We start from the raw sequence: 18,898 nt of genomic DNA, 5'->3' as shown, positions 1-18,898 counted from the left end.
TTTTGAGACAGGGTTTCTCCATAGCTTTTGGTTCCTGTCCTGGAACTAGCTCTTGTAGTCCAGGCTGGCCTTGAACTCACAGAGATCACCCGCCTCTGCCTCCCAAGTGCTGGGATTAAAGGTGTGCGCCACGGCCTGGCCTGGCCTCATTTTTAAGTATAGAACTTTAACACACCTAAGCTCATCAGATCTCAGGGTCTAAGCAGGGTAGGGCCTGGTTAGTACTTGGGCAGGAAACAAAAGTCTCCATGACAGAGTTTTCTGTTATTCTGTGTGGTGCTTGAGACAGCAAGTAGAGATGACCTCAGCCTGGGCCCTGCACCAGAGAGCCGAAGTCCTGCCCAGCATGGCCTTTATACAGCTGTTGTCTCTACACCCCCCACCCCCAAGTTTTCCAGGGAAGGCACAGGAGGCCCGCGACTCCTCCCCTGCGGTCTCCCAGTGAGCTGCCCACACAAAGCTGGGCAGTGAGTGATGGCGGACATGGCTCTGCACTGTGGGGACCATGGCCGTGGCCTAACCACTGTAAGTGCTGGGATTGGGGTGACCCAAGGCCCCAGATCCACCAGCCTCTAGAGAATGAGCGGTCTAGAGGAAAAAGAACAGAGGGGAAAGATTTGGTGGCATCTTCAGGCCCCAGGGCTGCCTGTCATCCACCTGTGTCACTCAGATCTCAACCAGGCCGCACCAGGAAGACAGGCAGTATCTCCCCCACCACCCAGCCGCTGTGGAGAGAAAAAAAATATGTGGTTTTCTGAGGAAGACTGTCCTTTGCTGCTCTGGGGGGGGGGGAGAATATCACTCTAGCGTCTACCTGGAAGCCCCCCAGAGCAGGCCAGGCTGCCTAGGCGTTTCCTAGGGCAGAGGCAGACTAAGTTCTCTTGTTGTCTCTCCCTACCTCTTCCCGGCTACTCCCTCATGGCAGACCATCTGTCCCTGCACTGCCCACCCTCCACCCTTTTAATAGCCTCCAGGTGGCTTCACAGCAGGTGGGAGAGGGCAGGACTTCCCTATGACGCCTTGAATTGAATTGAGGTGGGAGGCAGGTGGCTAGGAATGTCCTGATGAAGTAGTTTCTCAAGGGGGGGGGGGCTTTCCGAGCTCCCACTCAGGGGGATGGATGAGTGTGCAGAGAGCCGAAAGGAAGGGAAGACAGAGCAGAGGGAGCCAAGGGGACGCCATTCTAAAAATACAACCCATCTGCGTCTTCGTTAGCTAGTTTCCTGGGAAACCTCTGGGAACAGAAGGCTCAGCAGGGTGGCAGGGTGTGATCATGAGGGACCCAGGGCTTAGGGTGGCAGATCCTCCTCCTGCCTCCTGTGCTGAGGGTTAGGATGAAGGCTCAGAGCTGCCCTCTGGTCAGACATGGGTTCCCTCCAGGCCTGGGACCTTTGAGTCCTGGGTCAGTCAGTCACTGGCCTTCTGTAGGAGGAGCAAACAGGACAGGGTTCAGGAAGGGCAGCTTCTGCCTTCCTGCTGAGGACCCACTGCAGGAGAAGGCTAGAGAGAGTTCATCCCTCCGCCTTCTAGGTGACATGGCATTAGAGTGTGAACACGGACTAGGCACCCAGACAGGGTCTCAGTCTGCTTACCTCGCTTCCAGTCAGGGTGAAGTGTGTGTTAGCACAAGTTAACAATTTACAAACAGTGGAGGCCTAATAAGGGGGAGAAATTGGACTGGATGGTGATAGCGCTGAGGAGGCAGAGACTGACCGATCTCTGTAAGTTCAAGGCCAGCCTGGTCCACAAAGCAAGTTCCAGGACTGTTACACAGAGAAACCCTGTCTTGGAAAACAAAACACAACTCTAAGCTAGCCTGGTTTACATAGTAGACTTGTAATGTTACAGGTCAGCCAAGGCTACATAGTGGGACTCTGTCTCAGAGATTAATTTAAATATTTAAATTTAAATCTAATTTAGATATTTTTAAAAATATCTCCTTCCATACTTTAGAGTAGACATCCTTTTTTTTTTTTTTTTTTGGTTTTTTCAAGACAGGGTTTCTCTGTAGCTTTGGAGCCTGTCCTGGAACTAGCTCTTGTAGACCAGGCTGGCCTCGAACTCACAGAGATCCGCCTGCCTCTGCCTCCCGAGTGCTGGGATTAAAGGCGTGCGCCACCACCGCCTGGCTAGTAGACATCCTTTTTTCTTTTTCTTCTTGTCATATATTACATCTCTATTGCAGTTTCCCCTCCCCTTCCCTCCAGTCTCTCCCTCCTGCCTCTCCTCTCCACCAGATCCACCCCTTTGCCTCCCATCAGAAGAGAGCAGGCCTCACAGGGACATCAGCCAAACGTGGCATAGCAAGCTACAATAAGACCAGGCACATACCATCACAATAAGACTGGACCAGGCAACCTGGCAGAAAGAGAAGGGTTCCACAAGTTGGCAAAAGAGTCAGAGAGACCACCGCCCTCTGTCACTGTTAGGAACCCCACAAGAATACAAAGCTACTCCGCCATAACATATATGCAGAGGGCCTAGATCAGACCCCTGCAGGCTCCCTGGTCTCTGCAAGTACCCATGAGTTCTGGTCAGTTAATTCTGTGGACACCCTATCTTCAATCCCAATCTACCCCTCCAGGAGCAATGCCTGAACTAGTTGCTTATTATGAATATTTTGTCTGAGTTTTACTGTGTGTCTCGGCACCCCCATCCCCACCTCCACCCCCACTCCGCTGTAGCTCGCTCTCCACCATGCTCTGTCGTGGGATAATGCTTTAGAACACTGTAAAGATTTGGCAGCGGACTGGGCAGGACAGAAACTTCCCTGGAGACTGTGTGACATGATGCACAGCCTTCCTGGGTCTTCTTGTGGGGCCGTTTGAATCTCTCCTGCATGGAGTGCTTCTGTAGCTGCTTTGTAAAAATCCCTGCGTTTGTCATGCATGTGTGGCGACACACATGCAGAGATCAGAGGACACCATGGGACTCGGTTCTGGGAATTGAACCCAGTCGTCAAATCCGATGCTAGATACCGTTAGCTGCTGGGCCACCTCACTAGCCCTGTTAGCCGCATTTCCCCATGATCTGAAATAATCTTAGTCAGATTACCAAAGCAACGTGTGACCCTAGTGGCCCAATGATGGGCTTCTGGCTCCTTCCAGCTTTTCTGTTGATGGTGACACTGGTGAGCCTAGGTACATTCTGGCCTCTGTCACTATACCCAAGTGAGAGATGGCATTGCCTCTCCTGCAAGCCCCTCGTCCTGGGTTCTCTGCGTGTCTGATGTTTTTGCTGCACCCCTACACTGACACACACAAGGCAAATGTGTACGTGGTCTTTAAGTGTGACCCTTTCTTCCTCCAAAGTTTCTGTATCGGGGCTGGAGAGAATTGGCTCAGGGGTTAAAAGCACTGACCCAGTGGTCCTGAGTTCAATTCCCAGCATCCACATGATGGCTCACAACCATCTATAATGGAAATCTAGTGCCCTCTTCTGGCCTGCAGGCTTACATGCAGGCAGAGCACTGTATACAGAATAAATAAATCTTGGGGGGGAGAAAAGTTTCTGTGTCTATCTGAATCACCCAGAAATCAGGGTATGGGACCTTCTGGTGGATGTAGGCTGATATCTTCATCCCTGACGCAAGCTCTGTTCAAGTCCCAGGAAAGAGAGCTCTCGCCTCCCTTCCTCTCCAGCTTCAGTCTACCAAAGCCCCTGCAAGGCACTTCTGACGCATTCTTACCTCCCCACAGAACCCCTCTGCCTCACCGTAAATGCCGGGTTTTGTTTGAAATTTACAGGGATCCTCTTGTGTTGCTTAGTTTTGCAGAACACGTTTTTATTTGAAAAGAGCAAATACAATATAATATTCCTTGACATAAAACTGGTCTTGGAGGGAGATCAGTTGTCATCGCCTGGGGGGCAGTAGCCCTGGCCTGTGTTAGCCTCACTGGGCAGCTTCAGAACAAGGCCCAACCTCATGCTCCCTTCTTTCTAGGGCTTCTGCTCCACGACGTGACCATGGCCGGGCTGCAGGAGCTGCGATTCCCTGAGGAGAAGCCCCTACTCCGGGGCCAGGATGTGACAGAGCTGGTGAGTCGCCCCTTCCAGGTCCTGGGGGCCGTGCGCCACCTTGTGGTGAAGAGGGAAATTGCGTGTTTTCCTGCAATCTTGTCTGTGGTACTAGAGAGAACTGCCCTGTGAACTCAGAGCTACCCAGAATTGACTGGTTCTCATTTCTTTTTTCTTTTTCTTTTCTTTTCTTCTCTTTTCTTTTCTTTTCTTTTTCGAGACAGGGTTTCTCTGTGGTTTTGGAGCCTGTCCTGGAACTAGCTCTTGTAGACCAGGCTGGTCTTGAACTCACAGAGATCAGCCTGCCTCTGCCTCCCGAGTGCTGGGATTAAGGGCGTGCACCACCACCGCCCGGCCTGGTTCTTGTTTCTTGAGGAAGTTGCGGGCGGGATCAGCCTAAGTGTGCATTCAGCGTTGCTAGGTATGCATCCTCCAAGCCTTGTTTGCAGCTGGGAAAGGCAGGAGCCCGGTGCTTTCCACCTTCAGCTCCGTGTTTTATTTCCACCCACCTTCCAGCCTCCCTCCAGAAGGAGCAGCAAGGATTGGGATCAGGTGGCTTAGTGGGGGCTCTGGGGAGCCCAACCACATGAGACCACAGCCCTGCCCCTGAATGGGGCGTCGTTGGTCATTCAACGGATAACCTCAAGCCAAGCACCTACGCCTGGGTTATTCAAGGGTAGCCTGTAGGACCGGCAGTGAGCTGCGCATTTGACAAACTCCTCATCCCAGGTTCCAGAGATTGCTCCCCCGCCCCTGCACCTCCTTCCTTCCCAGCCTCCTTGAACCTTGAGGGTATCTGCCATATTTCCAGCCACTTCGCATCAGTCCGAGAACTTACAGGCAGCCTTGCTGTTTTATTCTGGCTCTGCTCAAGCGTTCCCAGGAAGTCTTTGCTGGCCACTAGGCTGTTCCTGGCACCCCTCCACCCTGTTGTCACTCACAGTGTGTTCCTAACCCTGAAGCATGGGTCTGTCTTGTGCCCAGGTCTCTCCAGCCTCCTGCAGCACCTTGCTGTCCCTTTCTCCTGACTCACGGTCCTCCCCTCCTGTGTCAGCCTTCCTCCTCCTTCTGCTGAACCCAGTCTCTCATTTCACGCCAGCGGCCATCAGGGCGGTGGTAGTCTACCACTCTGGTGTTTGAGATCTGTGTTTCAGACTCGTGCAGAGGCTCTAGTCCTTGAGTCAGCAAGAGGCTCTTGCTGGGTACCCGGTCACCTCTGCTTTTTCCAAAGGGGCATTTTTAAAAAATGCCCAGTGTTGCCTCCTCGTGACTCCCAGCAGAATCCTGGCGGTGTCAGCTAGCTGCGCCTTTGTCTTCAGAAGCTGCCCTTCCTCAGGCAGCTGGCAAGGTCTCTTAGCATCCTGAGTGCAGTGCCTGCCTGACCTCTTCACTCTCCGAACGGCTGTAGTTTGCCAGGTACAGACTTAGGTACAGGTATCTAGAGAGGGGTGAGTCCGGCAGATCCTCACATCCACGGCGTCCACACCCAGGACCTCCGTTAGTCAGACAGAAGCAGCCAGAGAAAATCGTCTGTACACACTTTTCTTGTCCTTGCTCCCTTACCAGCGGAGTATAGCATCTACTTCCACGACATATGCATATCTCCTAGAAGGTGTGTTATCGGCAACCTAGAGCTGATTTAAATTGTATGAGAGGAGAATCATAGGTGCTGGGCAGATATAATGCCATCTTAGAGAAGTGAAGTTCGGTACCTACCGAAGGTTCTGGAACCAATGCAGAGGCAGGGGCATGACTGTATTCTTTGTGCCTTTCCACCTCTATAAGCCACTTTAGACCGGCTTTCCATGAAGTCTGCAGGGTCTGAGGAGTCCCAGGTTCCAGGGGACACTGGCTGCCCCTTCTCTGGACCTCCCAGGTCTCCGCGCCCCTCATGGACTTTCCATTCATCCAGACCCTCTCCTGCCCTTTTTTCTGACCTCAGACACCTCCTGTGATTCCCAGGGTTTCATGCAGGCTCATTTTCCTGTTGTGTCTTGGTTTGTGGGCCCATCCCTCCCACGCGCCTATCTCCTGGGCCCCTAGCTTCCCGAGAGCATACAGCACACCCTACCATTATCTGCCTCATCCTTTCTGTCAGATTTTGTGTTTTTAACAGAACTGCCTCCTTCTCCCCCGAGGTAATTACCTTCCCACACTTGCTTTGCAATCCTCTCACTGAGGTGCTTTGGTGACAGGCTCCATCACTGACCAGCCCCGCCCCCTTCTGCCAGCAGCCCCCTTCCTAAGGGGTTCCAGAAGTGGCCGCCCTCCTCCCTTGACGGCTGTTGTTCCCCTAGGCCTTGGAAGAGTCAGTAGGTCTCCCTACATAGCCGAGGCTGGCCGTGGGTTCCCAGCCTCCTGGGTGTTGAATGGTTGGCCCATGCTACTATACTCAGCTTTGGGTGTCTTCTGTCATGGCATCTGGAGTCCAGAGGCAGGACAGGCGCTATTGGAAGATGCCACTGCCAGTCTCACATAGACTCAGGAAGGTTGAGAGAGTTGAGTGGGCACTGCTGCCGGCCTTGACAATACCTAGCGTGCACAGGCCAGGACACTGAACAGGCCTCCGCTTCCCTCCCTGCCATGGAGGTGACAGTCAAGGTGCCTCTTTGCTCCTCCACGGTCCTCTACCCTTGTGTGCAGTGATCCAAAGCCAGCACTCTGAGATCCCAGTGCATTCTGCTTGTAGAGCAGCCCTTAGTCTCCCCGATACCCTACGAGATAGAGATCCTTGCACTGTCCGTACCCCAACACCCCAGGTAAGCCCGTGAGCCCCTTCTGTCAGCATGAATATGGCTGGGGTCAGAAGACCAGTCTGCTCCGAGCAGAGACTGGGAGCTGCTCTAACTTGTCCTTGTTTGCTTTCCTTAGGATAACCCTGACACCTTCCTCTCAGTTGTGGACACAGACTGGAAGGTAGGTTAAAGTTCACCTCTCAAAATGTGGGGCCCCGTATCTGTGTGGACCGCATTCCCGCTGGGCTGGGTTGTAGAGGAGAGTCATAGCCTGTCTGCATGTCCCGGTCTCTGGTGGGGAGAGAGGACAGGTCATCTCATGGTCTAATGACTGCCCCCACTGCTCACAGCACCTCCTCCACTGGCTTCCTGTTACAGCTGCTCCCCGCTACCCAGCGGTGGGCAGAGCGGGAGTGGAGTGGGGCAGACCCTCTGTGAACAGCACAGCTGGGAAGGAAGCAGAGGCCTCAGGCCATGAGTGTGCAAAAGGGAGCAAGAGATGCTGACACCTGAATCAGCATTTTCCACCCGTGGAAGCTAGGTTGACTGTGAACTAACTCTGGTTTCCATAGCAGCCGTTGCCTGGACAACCGTGTCCTCTTTAGTTTGATGCCAAAGGTACCATGAAAATGGAACTTGCTCTTTGTTTGATTCCTTCGCATGATTTTGTTCAACCGTTTCTCCCCTCTGAGACCCCCGGGAACTGTGTGGTTCCAGGTCCCAGACCATATCTAACAGCGGCATAGGACAGAGAGGGACATAGGCTTCCAGGGCTCTCAGACATCACTGGCCATCTGAATATAACAAACCAGTTCAGAGCCCCCTCCTCCCCGCTGGGTGGAAGTCACCCCCAGGCCACTTTCTTTTCTCCTCCTGACCTTTATTTGGGTCAGTCTCCTTGGAACAGTTTCACAATCTGGATACGGGAGGTGGGGCTCCCCGATGGCTCCTCCCCCTGCCGCAGCTAGCAAGCAAGAATGAGGATCTGGGCATGTGTTGGTCCCTTGGTCACGTGCCTCTTCAAGGAGGGAGGCGGTAGGCAGACCTTGCTCACGCCCACATCCCCTGAAGTCACAGGCCCCAGCTGAAAGTACAGCACTCTGATTGGCAGCTGGGGCCAATCAGAGTTCCCGAGAAGGATTGGGAGTGGACCAGCCTCTTCAGAAGGGACAGCCAGAAATCAGCAGAACAGGCCCTGTCATGGAAGTCTCTGTCTGTGACAAATGAGGGTGGGGTGTGTGAGTGGACAAGCCTCGAGCAGCTGTGCACGGTGGGACCCTGGTTCTCAGCACCCTTTGCTCCGTGAAGGGCAGCGTGCTCTCCAGGGAGCGCTTCATAGAAGCAGGTTTTGCTTGGTTTTCTTTTTTTTAAAGAAAAACAGCCACAAAGATGGCTGTTTTCTGGGCCACAGCTGGGGAGCCACCTTCATGCCCAGCACCACAGTGGCAGGCAGTGTCACTGTCTCTGGCGTTACAGGGTCGGCTGCGGGAGAAAGAAGCAAGACAGAGAAACCAGAAAGCATAAGAGATCCCAGTCCTGGTCCATTCATGTCCACCCCGCCCACGCTGCTCCCAGCCTGCCCCAGTCTGGGTTCCCCTCCCCCGCCCCTCCCCCGCCCCACGCTGCCCCAGTAGGCTCATTCACTCATTCACAGTGAAGCGGCTCAGAGTGCTTATAAGGGAATGGGCCAAGTGTTTGGACATCTCCCCCCACCTCCCTCACTCCCGGTGACCGTGACGAGGCACCCCCAACTACAGCATGCAGTCGCAGTAGACCGCCTGACATGACTTCTGGTGCTGTGGCTTCTAGCTGTGTGAGGCGGAGCAGCTTATCACGTGTCTGAAAAGTGGGTACTGAGTGAGAGAGTGGAAGGCACTTAGGGTCCGGCATGGGGACATTCTAATGTAAGTGACTGCTCCCCTCGATGGTCATACCGTGGGCCTAGAATTCTGAGATGCTGAGAAGCCCTGCTGCCCCTTACCTGAGCGAGAAAACAATCAGACTCCTGGGCCTTAGGCACTGTCTCTCAGACTTCTGTGTTTCCTCAGAAGCAGAGAATTAAATACCTTGCCCCAGGACCCCGCCGACAGCTGGTTGAGCAGACCTGACTTTGGGTCTGTGGGTTTTCTAGTCAGCAAGCTGAGCAGAGACAGGAAGCTCTGGAAGAGGCCGGTGTTAAGCGAGCATCTCCGTTGGGAGCAGGGAGAGGGGAAAGCCCTCCAGAGGTAGTCAGGGAGTGGGCGTGGCTCGGTCAAGGACTGCAGGGAGTGGGAGGAGCAGGGAGGAGCAGACCGGGAGAGGAGGGCTGGGGCACTGTTCCATGTCTCTGTTTGGGGGTGGCCTGGTCAGAAGTGGCGCAGGCAAAGCTGTTGGTACCCAAGACAGAGACTGTTACTAGGAATAGTGCACGCAGCTGCTGCAAAGGAGGTCACCAGGCACCTGGGTGGGGAGCTGGCCACCTTCCCCCGGGACCCACCGGGATGCAGGGCCATCAGCGCAGATAGGGACCGGAGGTGCTTTCCTCTACCAAGGAGACAGAATAGGGGCCCCAGCACCAGCCCCCACCATGTTCCCTGTTACTTTGGTCCTCTCAGCCCCGGGGCGCCCTCCTCTGTCACTTCCCTGGCCTACTTCCTCTCCTTTACTCCCCTCGTCTTCCTGCTCCTCCGTGCGCTGTGTGCCTTCAGTCAGCCTTTCACCCTCGCTGTCCTGATGGGTAAAGCGTGCAGCCTGGGGGAGCTTGTGTGTCCTCTCCAGAGCCCCAGGAGCTGGATTCATACAGACTGGCTTCAGAAGACAGGACTTGGCTTGAGTGTTTGTTTGGAACCCAAGCATGTCAGCCTGTCCCCCGCCCCCCTTGCCTTATCCTCTTGCAGGAGTGTGGGGTCGAGGAGGGCTAGGCCTTCCCTATTGCTCCTCTGCTTCTGCCCAGCACCCCCAGACCCCTAAACTCCACATTTGCAGGGCTGTGGGTCAGTCCTGGGCATCTGTGTTGGCAGGGTTGGAGATGCTTAAGGGGGGAGACCCCGAAGCAATGGATAAACCCAGGTGCTCCCCAAACCAGTGACGTCCTCCCCAACCAGTAACTGCCCTCAAGGTTATACCACCTAGGCTGTCGTCTTGCTGGGATGTCTGGGCCTGGGAGTCAGGTGCTCCAGATACTGGGTCTCCCAGGACCCTTGTGCTCCCAGGGGATGGAGCCGAGTGCTGAGACGGGTCTGCAAGTCCAGTTTTTCAGGCCACTCCACACTGGGATTCATATCCGTCAGGCGCCTCCGTGTGCGTGATGCAGGGGTGCCTGTGTGGCCCTGGCTGCTGCTTCCCAGGAGCCACATAAAGCTGCACCTGATGGAAGGTACCTGGGTGCTAAGCACCCTTGAGCTGCAGGGGCTAGGGACCATCGGGGGTGTTGTGTCACTAGGGCGGGAGGGGCTGAAGCAAGGCAGAGTGAGCGAGGATCTCAGAAGCCAATTGGAGCCAGGTTTGTCTCCTAACAGCCAATGTGGGAGTCAGGACTCGGAGTGAGCAAGTAGCTGCTCAGAAACCTTTCAGGGAGGAGGGACCAGCCTGGGCAGGGCCGGGATCTGTGTATAAAATCACGGGGAGCTGTGCGCCCCGTCACAGAGCTGCAAGTCTCCCACCCAAGCTGTCCGAGTGACTCAGGCTTTTGTTTGCGCTTTCTGGTTCGGCAAATTCCCTTCCGCGGCAAGATGCCGGAGTGCTGGGATGGGGTGAGTGAGGGTCCAGGGGCGCTGCGAGATGGGCAGGGAGAATGGGGTGAGGGTCCAGGGGCGCTGCGAGATGGGCAGGGAGAATGGGGTGAGGGTCCAGGGGCGCTGCGAGATGGGCAGGGAGAATGGGGCATCCTTGTGACCTACAGAGGATAAGGTGTCCTCCTGACCTGTCTGGTGACAGCTCTGCTCCGAAGCCTGTCTTCCTGGTCTATTCAGGCACTGGGTGGAGGGCTGGGTAAGGATGGGTCCATTGGCTTCTGTTTGCTGGCTTGTGTTCTCGGCCTCATCTGTGAACTCTCGGGGTCACTTCAGCTTGGTGCGTCCCCTGTGAGCCTCTGCCACGTTCCTAGCTTCTGTCAGGGTTGTGCCTGCAGGGTCTAGCCTGGCGGCGGAGGGGAGGGGGGACCGCATGATGCTGGACAGCTTCCGCAGAGCGTCACGTCTCCATGAGGAGTTGCTTGTGTATCCCCAGTGCACTGCGGTGCCGGGCAAAGAAGGCGGCGGGGTCTGGGTCTTCAGGCGCAAGTATCGCGGGAGGAATCAAGGAGAGGCTGCCCTGCTTTATTTTACAAGGTGGGGAAGACAAGACTGAAGCACTGAGCTGGCAGGGCGTGGGGCCCCAGGACACCTCCTCTAGCTACGGGGGAGGAGCAACAGCTACCCAAGCCCTGTGCTCTTCCTCACGGTGGGAGATGCAAGGGCAGCTTTGCCCTGCACGCGCGCGTTCCGTGCCCCTGACACTCATTCTCCTTTCCGGCCTGATCATAATCAGCCTCTACCCTCCCGCGCAGACCTGAATTACCCAGGAAGCTGCTGAAACCAAATCCTACCACATCCACAGCCATCGCCTTAGTGTGTCACAGCCCTGTTCTGACCCTCTTCTCCCCAGCCCTCAAGGTCACTGGTGTGGAGAGACAGAGGGAGAGACGTCAAAGCCCCCCTCCCTTACTGCCTGCCGCAGTGCATCCCTCTAGCTCCCACCTGGAGGTGGGGCTCTGACGTCACTGAGAGCCAATGGGAGCACTCTACCCTGGGAATCGAGGGGCTGACAGTCTGCTGGGCTGTGGCCTTTGAGGTGTCCCCCCCCCCACTCTGGTCAGCGGCCTGAGGGGTGGGGATGCTCAGCCTCCATCAGACCACCTGGGTCTGAATTCTCCGCCCAGGGTTGAGGAGGATGCGGTGGTAAAGACGTTATTGGGAACTTTCAGTCAAGGTCACTATGCCTCAAGACAAGAAATTTGGTTAGCATCACTCCTGTGGGTCCCCATGACCTGGTCAAAGCCAGAGCCTCCCCTTCTGGGAAGTGAACCCTCCTTAGCAAGGCCTGTGCTGTGTGACTGATGGTATCTGCCTAGACATAAGGACTTGGGCAGCCACGTCAGGGTTGGGAAGGGCAGTGCAGACCACTCTGGTAACAGAGGGCAGAAACCACTCACTATTTTGGAGAGTTCCGAGGCCCTGGGGTCCTTGCAGAGCGACATTGGACCCACCACAGCAGAGAAACAGCCCCTTTGCTGGCTGTGTGGTGCTTTTACACTGTGTCCCTCACGCCCCATCCCTTCCTTTAGAGCTGAGAGAACAGTGGAGTGACCGTAGCAGGACCCCAGAGGAGAAAAGCAGCTGGCTGGGGTGGGGGCCCCCCTTGGTGAACCTCAGCCCCGCCCCTCAGAAAATGCTCTCCTTGGTGCAGAGCCACAGCCCTGAGCTGGCATCTTGTCAGCTCTGGGTTCAACCTTGAGTGAGTGGATTATTCTCTCTGGGCCCCCGTCTTCCTGTAGAGCAAACTGTAGAGGGTTGGGGTCCAATGAGGAATAAATGAGGTGTCACATGCCAGGCACCAGTGAGCAGGAAGCTTTTCCGGTCAAATGGATCGTGAGGGAGGATGGAGCTGGGAGGCTGTGTTGGGCTTGGGCCTAACTGAGGTCCACAGGATGATACTCAGGCCTCCCCTCAGAGTATGAATCCCAGAGTGTAGCCTGTGGCTGTGGGACTATCACCTCCTTTCCTTCTGGAGACCCAGTCTGAACAGTGGGCCTCTGACGCCACACCCCAAAAAGCCAGACTGCGGGAAGCTGGCTTTGTCATACACAGCTCCTTCTTCCGAAACCAGTGTCCCTGTCAGCAAAATGGAGTCTAGGGTCTCTCTGTCTCGAGTGTCCGGTAGGAAACTTGGTACACAGTCGGAGCTCAGCCACTTGCTGTTTCTCTCCCCTTGGGGATGTAACACCACCCAAGCTCGGGGCCACTAGCAGAGGTATCGGGACCCCTGTGATACAGGGTTAGGGTTTATTCAGCTCTGACCAGTGAGCTAGGAATTTCCTGATTGAGGAATCCCAGGAATGGCCTGTTTGCAAAGAGGCCGGTTGACAAGGTAGCCCCTTAAGGTTCAGGGGTGCCACCTGCAACAGCCCCCCTTCTCTGGGTCATGTCTACTTACTGCGGCTCCCACAAAGGCTCTATGGGATGAGAGGCCACCTGCCCTGTTCAAAGTCACACAGAACCAGGTCCCCCTGAAGGACTAGCTCTGAGCAACAAAGCCAAGGGCACGGACTTGACCTGGAAGGAGGAACTGCAGAAGGGGCAGAGCTGGCCGTGGAGATGGGTACCACAGGGCAGGGAACTTGAGGGAGCAAGAATAAGGACAGAACAAGGACAGATGTGTGGATCGGGAGCAGGATGTAGCTGACGTGGGAATGTTTGCTGTGGATGCTAGGTGGGGCGGTGAGGCCATTCTGAAGGAAGGAGGCACACTGTGGTTGGTAATAGGGAGGAGACCGGACTGGGGTGGCAGAGCCCTCTCGAGAGGGCTATGTGAAGTGGAGAGAACGCTGACCTCCCAGGACCCTGTGGCAGGTTCATCTGTAGAGGGAATCGGGGCTGTTCCTGCGCCGACCACCTCTGAGGAGGAGGTTCCACTTGTCCTCTGTGGGGTGACCTGAAGGGATAGACACCTTGGCTAGGGGCTCTAGCACCTCATTCCCCAAGAACCAGAGCTCCCTATGTCATCTGTCCCCTCTAGGAACATGACATCGAGACGCCTTATGGCCTTCTGCATGTGGTGATCCGGGGCTCTCCTAAAGGGAACCGCCCAGCCATCCTCACCTACCATGATGTGGGCCTCAATCGTAAGTGCAGCTGTGCTCTGGTCACCCTGCCTGGCCCCACCCTGAACTGCCGAGCTGGCGAGGATTCCTCCCCTCCGTGCATGGTCCTGCAGATCTCAGCTCACCCTCCCCTCTGCTTGGCCTCTGATCTGGAATTCCCCACTGGGCACCTGACATCCTTGATGCCTGTCCTCTGTTCACGCCCACTGAGAGGTGTGTCTTTGCAGACAAGCTGTGCTTCAACACCTTCTTCAACTTTGAGGACATGCAGGAGATCACCAAACACTTTGTGGTGTGCCACGTGGATGCCCCTGGGCAGCAGGTGGGGGCGTCTCAGTTCCCTCAGGGGTAGGTACCCCCGAGTCTCTTTCCTCTCTCCAGCCCTGTACCCTAGCTGTCCCCCAGGTCCTGAACTTCTGCTCTGTCTGCAGGTACCAGTTCCCTTCCATGGAGCAGCTGGCCGCCATGCTCCCGAGCGTGGTACAGCACTTCGGGTGAGTCCTTCCTAGCTCCCGCCTCTGAGCTTGGGGATAGGAGTTGCCCACACCACTGAAAATAGCCTGGCTTCAGTGAGAGGCTGAGGGTGGCAGGGGAGACCTCCTCTGACTGAGTCTCACGGGAAATGACATCCCAGCCTTAGAGTGACCAGTTCTGCTTTACAACAGGTTCAAGTACGTGATTGGCATTGGAGTGGGAGCCGGAGCCTACGTGCTGGCCAAGTTCGCAGTGAGTTTCCCACCCTCACGGAGAACCCCAGGCCAGGCCAAGAGGGTGACCCCTGGGCCACAGAGGGCTTTCCCTACTCTGCTCTTCCTCCCTCTCTTCTTCTTTCCCTTTTTCCCTCCAAGGAAATGGAGGGAAGGAGGGAGGGAGGGAGGGAGGGAGGGAGGGAGGAAAGAGAGAGGTGCTAGGCTGTGGCTCCGTGATCATGTTCACCTTGCACGTAAGGCTCTGGGTCCCACCCCTAGCATTACACAATAGAGGAGATGGACTGATGAGATAGCTCAGCAAATAAAGCACCTGCCCCACAAACCTGAAGACCTGAGTTCAATCCCTGGAGCCCACATAAGGGAGGAAGGAGAAAAAGGACTCCACAGAGCTGTGACCCGCACACATACACCAACCATAAATGAATACTTAGAATAAATCAGGAAAATGAGTCCCTTCCCCAGCTCACTGCTTCGGAAGACTGTCAGCCACTACTTAACCCATCTCCAAAACCAAATTCCTGTTAGCAACAAACCAACTTGTCACCTTGCCCACCAGCACAGGTTGTCCCCAGAGGACACAGATGGTCCTTTATCCCAACACTATGCTTACATTCGGGTTCTGAGGTTCAAAGAGAACCGCATTTCAGAAAGAGCAGGTTAGGCGGGAAAGCCTTCATCTCTAAAGCCAGGAATTGTTTTAGGATTCAAACATTTATTGTTGAAACAGAAACAGAATTTTCGCCTCTAGCTTCTGTTCCAACACTGAGCCGTTTTGCCAGCTGTAGACTAGTCCAGACCCCACAGACAGACCACAAGGCCTCTGCATGTCTGACACCCGTTCTTCCTACAAGCGGGCCAACCCTTGAACACCCCTGTCGCAGTCAGCACAGAGCTGGCTTTGGAAAGGACTGTGTCTTCTCTTCTCCCACAGGTACTTCAGCCATAAAAAGCTAGGAAGGAAATGGCCTGGTTTAAGATTTTAAGATGGGGCCTGCAGGCTGGCTCAGCAGGTAGATGAACTTGCCACCAAGCCCAGCAGCCTGAATTTGATCTGCTGGACCCAGATGATAGAAGGAGAGAACCAGCTCGCACTAGGGTCTTGTTTCATATGAGAATGTATACACACACACATTCACAATTACTAGGGTCTTGCCTCCCTCCACATGCTCGAATGCACACACACACACACACACGAATGAATGAAGAAATGTAAAAAATTTACAAGATTTAAAGATATTTGATAATCAGTTTTGCAACACTATTATTAACATATTAAAAGCCCTGGCAGTGTGGCTTCGTGATAGAGCATTCTCTGGGCACGTGTGGCAGAGCTCTGGGTCCCATCCCCAGAACCACATGTACATACACAATACATATACATGTCCTAGAAAGGGTAATGGATTCCGTCTAAATCAAAAGATCTTTAGGACTGGGCAGAGAAGAGGAGCAGCGAGGCCCCCGGCATGGGAACCCTATACAGACCCAGGTCCCCAGCTGGCCCATCTGTGGTATCGTGAAGACTTCACCAAGCAAGAGCTTCATGATCTGCTTTCTCTTTCCCCTCTCCCTGCAGCTCATTTTCCCTGACTTGGTGGAGGGGCTGGTGCTGATGAACATTGACCCCAACGGCAAAGGCTGGATTGACTGGGCTGCCACCAAGGTGAGCACCAAGCCCACATGGCCCGTCTGGGAGAGCAGTGGGCTGAGCTGGGCCTCACCCTGGCTTTCCTCCCCTCCTGCAGCTCTCTGGCTTGACCAGCACTTTACCAGATACGGTACTCTCTCATCTCTTCAGCCAGGTAAGGGGCAGAACGAATTGCATTTGGGGCGTCCTCAGGAGCAGGGGCTCAGCCAGCCGGAACAAGTGCTGCAGGCTGAGCCAGGCTGAGTCACACAGTACTGTGTCTGAGGTGGTCGTTGGGAAGTCTTTCCATGCCTGACGCCCCTCCTCTGCCTTCCAGACCACTCCCACTAGGCTAGGAGTGGGGCCAAGGCTGTTCTGTAGATGACTCCCACGTGCCCTCCCAGAGGCCCGAGCCCCAGCCTGTATGTACCCCTTCCCCCCCCCCCCCATGCCCAGGAAGAGCTGGTGAACAACACAGAGCTGGTGCAGAACTACCGGCAGCAGATATCAAACGTGGTGAACCAGGCCAACCTGCAGCTCTTCTGGAACATGTACAACAGGTGTGGGTGTTCCCATCCCCCACGGGAGGGTGCTAGGCAGGCAGCACCATCCCCAGACTGGAGAAGAACTGGAGTCTGGGAGAGGGTAGTAGCTTCCTGCGTGGGGCGGCTTCCTCTAAGTTGAGGGGGAACAGGGCCGTGTACTCTGGCTATCGGGTTCTTGCTCTTCCCCATTGGTGGCTGGAAAGGATATCAGTCACACCCTTGGTCCCCACTGCAGGACGAGGTGCTTAGCCCCGTGCCTTTGCTTTTGCAAACTTTTAGTAAGGGAGCTCCTGCCGGAAGAAACCCCCACAGTTTGGACGCTAATACTCAGTCAGGGTTGTCTGTGTGGTCCTGCAAGATGGGAAGTGGCACGGATGCCGGAGCACATACCTGGCTCACTTGGGGGTGCTGGAAAGGAGTCGTGACAAGGACAGGCCAAAGGATAGGTCCCGTGTAGGCAGAGCAAGTCTGTGACTCCCAGGTTTACCAGTTAGCACTGTTGGGATCCACCTCTGGGGGGATGCCGCCTTTACTTTTGTCCCTCCCCGCACAGCCGCAGAGACCTTGACATTAATCGGCCTGGGACCGTGCCCAACGCCAAGACGCTCCGGTGAGTGGCTCCTGCCCTCCAGCCTGTCCCTGCCTTTGCCCCTAAGCCCAGGCCAGATGACTTTTATCCTCTGTCTTGTAGTTGCCCGGTGATGCTGGTCGTCGGGGATAATGCACCTGCTGAGGACGGGGTGGTGAGTGTGACTCCCCTGCGCAGGCGCCTGAGGTTAGAGTCTGGGGCAGATCCTAAGTGATGGGTTTCTCAGATACTCTTCTGCCACCTGGACACACACTGGGGCCTGACCGCCCGCTTTGTGCAGGTAGAGGGGCCTGGAGAGTCTAGGACCTGGTGGTCCCGCGCCTGCCTCACTTCCGTTTAGAGCCCAAGGTCCTCTTCTCCCAAAATTTGACCCACAAGTGACTCATAGACATCAGTGTTCAGCCTGGAGCCATCCAGACACCCAAGATGGGCTTGTACCACTCCCATTGGAGCTCTGGCAACACGCTGTCTCGGGATGGGCGCCTAGGATGTTCCGAAGATACCAGACTTTCAGGGCTCATGAGGAAGGCTGCACTGGCCACCTTGACCCAGGCAGGGGCCCCAGTGTCCCCTGCTATCCCTTAACACTGCCCAGATCCTCTGATCTGTCCTGCCAGAGTGACCCTGGCCTTCTGGTTCCAACCCTGGTCCCATTCCTGCCCCACTTGCTGTTGTGAGTGGAATTTCAGGCCCCTCAGACCAGCAGGCCTCCAGGGCAAAAGCCTGGGAAGGGGAGCCCTTGGGCCTGTACCTTCCTCCCTCCCCTCCCTGCTCTGGGTACAGAACCTGCCAAAACAGGTGGACAGGGGCATTGCTGCAGCTGGCTCCTTGTCCCCAGGTTGAGTGCAACTCCAAACTGGACCCGACCACTACGACCTTCCTGAAGGTGAGACACCCCACCACCACCCCAGCCCATCAGCCCTGTGGCCCAGCTGCAGGGAGGGGGCTGCTTGGCAGGACGGACGGGAGCAGGATGGTGTTTGGACAGCACAGTCTGTCCAGGTGCTCCTCAGTCCCCCCTGTTCTTTTCCTTTCAGATGGCAGATTCTGGTGGTCTTCCTCAGGTGACACAGGTAAGACCCCAGGCCCTCCTGCCATTATATTACCCAGCCTGTTGGGGGTGGGGGTGATGGCATCCTCCCCACTAACCCTAGGCAGCCAATCAGACCACTTTGTGTCCATCTTATTGCAGCCAGGGAAACTGACTGAGGCCTTCAAATACTTCCTGCAAGGCATGGGCTACAGTAAGTACACCTCCACCCATCCCGGGCAAGGGACTGGGACACAGTGCCCATGTGCTGGGGAGTCTGTGGTTGAGTGTACTCTGTCACCTGGACCCCAAAGGCTGGGCTACTCTCCCCAGACTCTGCATATATTATAAGGTGTGTGGCCCAGGCCCAGCCAGCTTCTCTGCTTGGGTAGAGCCTTAGGCATTCTTCTGAGTTCCGTGTCAAGGCCCGTTTGGGAGAGGGCTCTTCTTCCAGCCCCTGAGAGTCCAGCACCTAGGCTCAGTGCTGTTAGAAAAGCCTGTTTTAGATGAGTCACCCACACCCTATTGGGATTAGGACACCTCAAAAGGCTCTTTGTCACAGAAGGAGGGTTAGCGCCCAGGTGCATGGAGTCTGGGACTGGAGAACAGAAGTGGAAACATGTCCAAACCTGTGGAAAGTAAGCCTGAGGACCAACTGAGATCAAGGGCTCTAAACCAGCTCTCTGGTCCCCTTCCCGAAACATCCCCTCATGTAACAGCGATGAGACCCAGGCTGCACCCATGAGCACCCAACACACACACCACACACACACATACACACACCACACACACACACACCACACACACACA

At 55.4% G+C, this 18,898-nt stretch overlaps 1 protein-coding gene across 5 annotated transcripts in view; it reads left to right on the top strand.

Annotated features, from left to right (window-relative positions):
* The window catches only part of Ndrg4 (NDRG family member 4), a 36,876-nt gene that overhangs the window by 14,103 nt on the left and 3,875 nt on the right, over window positions 1-18,898 (top strand). For 3 of the 5 annotated variants that reach the window (XM_026789629.1, XM_005345557.3, XM_005345556.3), the window contains exons 2-15: window positions 3,944-4,038; window positions 6,889-6,933; window positions 13,506-13,611; window positions 13,818-13,938; window positions 14,022-14,084; window positions 14,256-14,316; window positions 15,874-15,960; window positions 16,043-16,099; window positions 16,381-16,484; window positions 17,023-17,079; window positions 17,161-17,212; window positions 17,897-17,944; window positions 18,096-18,131; window positions 18,251-18,302. In XM_026789629.1, the coding sequence (XP_026645430.1) occupies window positions 3,967-4,038; window positions 6,889-6,933; window positions 13,506-13,611; window positions 13,818-13,938; window positions 14,022-14,084; window positions 14,256-14,316; window positions 15,874-15,960; window positions 16,043-16,099; window positions 16,381-16,484; window positions 17,023-17,079; window positions 17,161-17,212; window positions 17,897-17,944; window positions 18,096-18,131; window positions 18,251-18,302 (961 nt within the window). In that variant the 5' untranslated portion in view covers window positions 3,944-3,966. Of the gene's footprint in view, window positions 1-3,943; window positions 4,039-6,888; window positions 6,934-10,348; window positions 10,484-13,505; window positions 13,612-13,817; window positions 13,939-14,021; window positions 14,085-14,255; window positions 14,317-15,873; window positions 15,961-16,042; window positions 16,100-16,380; window positions 16,485-17,022; window positions 17,080-17,160; window positions 17,213-17,896; window positions 17,945-18,095; window positions 18,132-18,250; window positions 18,303-18,898 lie in introns of those variants that run through there. The other 2 variants (XM_005345559.3, XM_005345558.3) reach the window with 2 other exon arrangements.

The sequence above is a fragment of the Microtus ochrogaster genome, chromosome 4, assembly GCF_000317375.1.
Source record: "Microtus ochrogaster isolate Prairie Vole_2 chromosome 4, MicOch1.0, whole genome shotgun sequence".
Classification (NCBI taxonomy): Eukaryota; Metazoa; Chordata; class Mammalia; order Rodentia; family Cricetidae; genus Microtus; species Microtus ochrogaster.
The sequence above is the reverse complement of the archived record's forward strand: the minus strand, read 5'-3'. Positions and strand labels throughout refer to the sequence as shown.